At 39.4% G+C, this 5,463-nt stretch overlaps 1 protein-coding gene across 2 annotated transcripts; it reads left to right on the top strand.

The window, feature by feature from the left end:
* The first annotated feature begins 600 nt into the window (after positions 1-600).
* LOC104215605 (heterogeneous nuclear ribonucleoprotein 1-like) lies at positions 601-3,998 on the top strand. 2 transcript variants are annotated; one of them, XR_708235.2, is made up of 3 exons: positions 601-912; positions 1,792-3,108; positions 3,634-3,998. XR_708235.2 is itself a non-coding variant. In XM_009765451.2 (2 exons), exons 1-2 carry the CDS (start codon positions 691-693, stop codon positions 2,989-2,991), a joined length of 1,422 nt encoding a protein of 473 aa, XP_009763753.1. In that variant the 5' UTR covers positions 601-690; the 3' UTR covers positions 2,992-3,280. The 2 variants fall into 2 exon arrangements, 1 of the variants encoding a protein (XP_009763753.1); XM_009765451.2 differs by lacking the exon at positions 3,634-3,998 and having other exon boundaries at positions 1,792-3,280.
* The last annotated feature ends 1,465 nt before the right edge of the window (positions 3,999-5,463 follow it).

Genomic DNA, 5,463 nt, shown 5'->3' with positions numbered 1-5,463 from the left:
ATAAATAGCATATTGGTGCATATATATTACCATAAACCAAAAGAATATATAGTTATATACCTGAAGGAGAATCGAACACAACTAGGATAGTGATTGTGAAAAATAGAGGTGACAATCGTGCTGATAACGTGTTATAAAACTAAAAGTAATTTACCATAAACTTGAGCAAGATAATAGAGATAGAAAGAAGGAAGAAAATTTATTTCTTCTTCAATTGTGTGTATTTTCCTATCTATTACAAAGCCTTTATATAAGCATAAAAAATGAAAAAAATATGTTATTGAATATGTCATTAAGCATAGAAAATATACCATTAAGCATTTGTAAAAATCATTGAGGAGTAATAGACATCCACCGTAAGATTTATCTTATAACACCAACAACTATTTGGTTCTCATAATATTTTTGTTACTGCACCAAAAAAAAAAAAAGAAGTACGAGCATAGGGTAGGAAAAAAAAATCAAAGCATCGAATAGTGACGTTAGTACATAGTCACACACTTTAGAAAAAAATATCTTAATAATACAAATAATCGAATATCACGACATTTCATCACATTAAATCTGGACCGTTAAATCCTCGTACGCTAACATAGTTCCCCTTTTTCACTTCTCTAACCCTTGTTTTCTGTCTTTCTCCTCTTTCCTCAAGTCGGCCGCGTCTCTCTTCAACTCCTCAGAAACCCTAAAATGGATTCAGATCAAGGAAAGCTGTTTATCGGAGGTATATCATGGGAGACAAGTGAGGAGAAACTGAAGGAGTATTTTCAAGGATACGGCGACGTTTTGCAGACTGTTGTGATGAGGGATAAGATTTCCGGGAAGCCACGTGGCTTTGGTTTCGTTGTCTTTGCAGATCCTAATGTTCTTGATAGGGTTCTTCAAGATGAACATGTTATTGATGGCCGTACTGTGAGTCAATTTTTTTTTAATCTCTCAGATTTATAAGTATTTTTTTAGACTTTATTTTTCTGCTTCGTTAATTGGGGTTTTCGTTTACACTAATTTGGCTTCTGGGTAACTGTAGGTTATTGATATGTACTGTTGTCTGCTAATTTGGGTTCTGAGTAAGTGTATTTCGTTGGTTCTCTTGTGATTAATTGTTTGTGGGTTCTTCAAGATAGACTTTTTATTGATGGAGGTTTTTTCCCCTTAGATTTATAGACATTTAAGTACTCTTTTAGGCCTTTATTTTGTCTGCTTCATTTGTGTTTTCTGTGAGATTAATTGTTTGTGGGGTTTTAGTTTAGGCTTGATAGTGTTCTTCAAGATAGGATTTTATTTAATGGCAGGTATTTCTCTGCTTCCTTTGTGGGGGTCCCCCCCCCCCACACACACACCCCAACCACTTAGCACCACTTATTTGGCTTCTGGGTATTTGTGTTTCATTGATTATAGACTTATTTCCTTAGATTTGTAGATGTTTACTTTTTTTTGGACTTTTATTTAACTGCTTCACTTGTGGTTCTTTTATGCTAATTTGGCTTCTGCATAACTGCATTTCATTGATTCTTGTCTTTGAGATTTATTGTTTGTGGTGTTTTCAAGATTTTCAAAAAAAAAATGTCACGTGTGTTGGTTGTTTTAGATCTTTTGTTGCTTTCATTTCACCCTATCAAGATCTCACAAGGTTCTGTAAAGTATTTCTATGTCATACAACTATGACTCATATTGTATGCTTTATTGAGTGCTAACCTGATTGCTGTAAGATATTTCTTGTTGATCTTTCGAGAGGGGTTGCTTTTCATGTAAACCTTTATTGTTGGTTTACCTGGCATATTTGTTGTATAGGTTGATGCTAAGAGGGCCTTGTCGAGAGAGGAGCAGCAGGGTTCAAAATCTGGAAATGCGAATAGTGCCAGAAATTTTGGAGGTGGTGGAAATACCAGGACCAAGAAAATTTTTGTTGGGGGATTGCCTCCCACTTTGGCCGAGGATGGATTTAGGCAATATTTTGAAGCTTTTGGTAGTGTCACTGATGTAGTAATTATGTATGACCAGCAGACCAACCGACCTCGTGGGTTTGGCTTCATTTCATTTGATTCTGAAGATGCAGTAGATAGAGTTTTACAGAAGACCTTTCATGATCTGAATGGAAAGCAGGTAGAAGTGAAGCGTGCTCTTCCTAAAGATGCTAATCCTGGTGCTGGTGGCCGTTCCATGGGCGGCGGGGGTGGTAGTGGTATGGGTGGCGGAAGTTATCAGGGATATGGTGCATCAGGTAACAATCCTAGTTCTTATGACAGCAGAATGGATTCCAACAGGTACATGCAGTCTCAAAATGCTGGAGGTGGCTATCCATATGGTTCATCTGGATATGGTACCCCAGGTTATGGTTATGGACCATCCAACAATGGTATGGGCTATGGTGGTTATGGAAGTTATGGTGGAGCCAATCCTGGCTATGGCAGTGCCAATCCTGGCTATGGTGCTGCTGCAGTTGCTGCCTATGGAAATCCAAATGCGCCCAGTACTGGTTATGGAAGTGGTCCTGCGGGTGGACCAAGAAGCACATGGGGTTCTCAGGCTCCTTCTGGATATGGGAATGTGGGCTATGGTAATGCTCCTTGGGGTGCTTCAAATGCTGGTGGTGGCGGTGGGCCTGCTAGTGGAGGATCTGGTCAATCTCCAACTGGTACCACTGGATATGGGAATCAAGGTTATGGTTATGGCGGTTATGCTGGAAATGATGGTGCTTATGGAAATCCATCTGGTTATGGCGCTGTTGGACGTGCCAGTGGTGCTCCAAGTGGTAATTCACCTGTTGGAGGTGGTGCTACAGGAGACATGCAATCAGGTGCTGGGGGTTACATGAGCGGTGGCTATGGTGATGCCAGTGGAAACTCTAGCTATGGGAATGCAGCATGGAGGTCTGATAACTCGCAGGGTTCCGGTAATTATGGTGCTCCACCAAACGGAGCTCATGGTGGCCAAGCTGGATATGGTGGTGGATATGGAGGTGCCCCCAGTCGGCAAGCCCAACAGCAGTGAATGAGATGATTCTTTTTTGTCTCAGACTTCACCTTTTACTGGAGAGTTTTTGCGTCACTTTTGCGTTTCACATGCAGAGTGCTGCTCTTGCGAGATGTCACCTGCTAAACGAGACCGGTTGGATTGCTTGAATCCCCTAGTAGTTTGCAGTACTTATTTTCTAGTTTATAATAACTAGTATTGTCACTAGTATTACCTATTTCTGTTATTGTTGTTAAGTGCATTCTTAATCTGGCTTGCTTATGGTTATGTTTATTAGTTAATGTGGTTCATTTGTTTTCGCAGTGCACATATATATTTGCTTTTTTAAACTTGCGTGAGTTTACCTTTTGATTGAGCCATGGGCTGTGGAGTTAATATTTAAAGTGTGGCTTTAACCCTTTGCCTTCTGAAGCAGGATGGTATGATGCTATTTTACATATCATTTAAAAGAAACAGTTAATAAGAAAAATAGAACGCTTTCTATTTTTCTTTGCCTGATGTAGTTGGACCATGAGATATGGTGGTGCTACTTACTCATAGGAGAGCAGTTGTAGCAGACTTGGTAGATCAGTACGTAATGGCTAGCGATAATGTTAGCGGTAGTTGACTTTTGAGAATGGCATAATCATTTCCCCCTGTATTTGACCTTGTGTTGTACAGGAGGAGAGGCCTGAACACTGAATGTGATGAACAGTCCACTCGGAGAAAAGTACGACCTGGGTGCTGGAGATGTTGTTTAGTGAAGAAAGGTACCGTACTCGTGGGTTTGGCTTGTTTGATGTGGTATTGTCCTGAAACTTGTCATGGTGAGGCAGACCAAGGCCAAGCAGGCGCTGTTGAGTTGTGTAATTTGTGCAGGGTGAAGACTAACAGCCATCCACATGGTATATGTTGCATCCAGCTGATTTTGAGCGTCGTATTGGCTCTTTTGGAATTGGAGAGTTAGGCTTTCTCAATAATTTGATTAGGTACTTGACAATTAACTTGCAGAACAATTTTTGTCAATTAAATGGTTTCTTTCTGAAGATGGTTGTTAGAAATTAGCATGGTTTAGGCCACTAGTGGTAGATGATTTCGCTTACCAGTTTCCACCATTACTTCTCGTGTTTATCCATCATCTTATATTAGTAGGGTAATTAGTAGTGTATGCCTCGTAGAATTAGAATTCAGCCTGTGAATTGTCGTTAGTTGAGCTTTATATACTGGTAAGTAGGATCAGTAGTGTAAGATGTTCTGACTTTCCATCTTCCATGCTTCTCACATTGATGAGTTTTCATATATCAGTAGGGTAGCTTAGTAGTATATTCCTTGTTACATCAAATTAGAATGTGATAGTGGTTGAAGGATGTAGCTAGTTAGTTGAGCTTTTTATACTGGAGATTGCCTTGTGTTGTTAAGAGCATATTCCTTTTTCAAATTATGTGATAATTTTGCTCCCGGATTGGCCTTTGAAGGAGCTAATTGCTTTTCTTAGGTTGAGGTAGGTTCATGTTTCCCTCTACTGTCTATGTGGGTGAGAGTTGACACTATCTGGGTGTGCGTCCATCATATCTTGTTTCATACTAGATTACTAGCATTTGTGGCCACATGTTGATATTCTTTTACTTAGAACAAATCATCCGCTATTTCTCTCTTCCCTTTCCCTGAACACCCAACTAACATTACCTACTGGTGTTGCTTCTTATCAAAAATGGGGGAAAAAAAGGAAATACTAGTGGCTTTGCCCCATTTATTTTTGTGTGTTTATGAATGTCTGAGGTGCAAAAGTTTTGGGGATGATTATTTAGTACCTCTAGGATTTTGTTACTTGTTTACTTTCATTTTACTCATCACATGTTCGGAAAGCAGGGAAGGGAACGGTTTGAGTTGGTTGGAAGAAGGGGAAGAGAATGGAAAGCAAAAAAGTTGCTTTCTCCTAGCTACTAATAAAAAAGAGAGTTACTGCATTTTTTTTTGGTATTTGCGGTGAAAACTGTCTTTGTATTTTCTTTTGCCTGTGCAATTTCCTTTCCTTCCAAACATGTCTTTGTTCTTGGTGTCAGCTCTGGAAATGAAGTAATGAATTGAGTCTATAATTGAATCAATGAACTAAGCTGTTGTGAGAGGGTGAGGTCCTTGAGCACATAAAGTTTTAGAAGGCTAATTGTGCAGCATCATTGGTTCGGATTTGCCGTTTAGCCTTACAGTAGCAAATGTAGACACAATCTTCGTGTTAAAAGCAAGACTTTTTCATCCAAAAGCCAGGGTTTCGTTCTTTTATAGTGAAAAATTGGATAAGTACGATATTGCGTGTAGTGTTAACCAGCTTTTGAAAATTTTGAAGGTTGTCTTCAGGCAATTTTCTTTTTGAACTTGAAGTCCGAAAAAGGGGAACCTTGGAGCAACGGTAAATTTATTTCCGTATGATTTGTAGGTCACGGGTTTGAACTGTGGCAGCAGTTGCTAGTGCTTGCGCTAGTATAGGTTTGTCTATATCACATCTTTTGGGGG

The sequence above is a fragment of the Nicotiana sylvestris genome, chromosome 1 (genome assembly GCF_000393655.2).
Source record: "Nicotiana sylvestris chromosome 1, ASM39365v2, whole genome shotgun sequence".
In the NCBI taxonomy this organism is placed as follows: Eukaryota; Viridiplantae; Streptophyta; class Magnoliopsida; order Solanales; family Solanaceae; genus Nicotiana; species Nicotiana sylvestris.
Note: the sequence above shows the minus strand (reverse complement) of the source record. Positions and strands in the feature narration are given on the sequence as shown.

What these genes read in the sequence shown, in the direction of transcription:
- LOC104215605 (XM_009765451.2), top strand. Translation starts at nt 691, where the DNA reads ATGGATTCAGATCAAGGAAAGCTGTTTATCGGAGGTATATCATGGGAG. An exon ending in ATGTTATTGATGGCCGTACT is followed by an intron (nt 913 to 1,791) that starts GTGAGTCAATTT and finishes TTTGTTGTATAG; the next exon opens with GTTGATGCTAAGAGGGCCTT.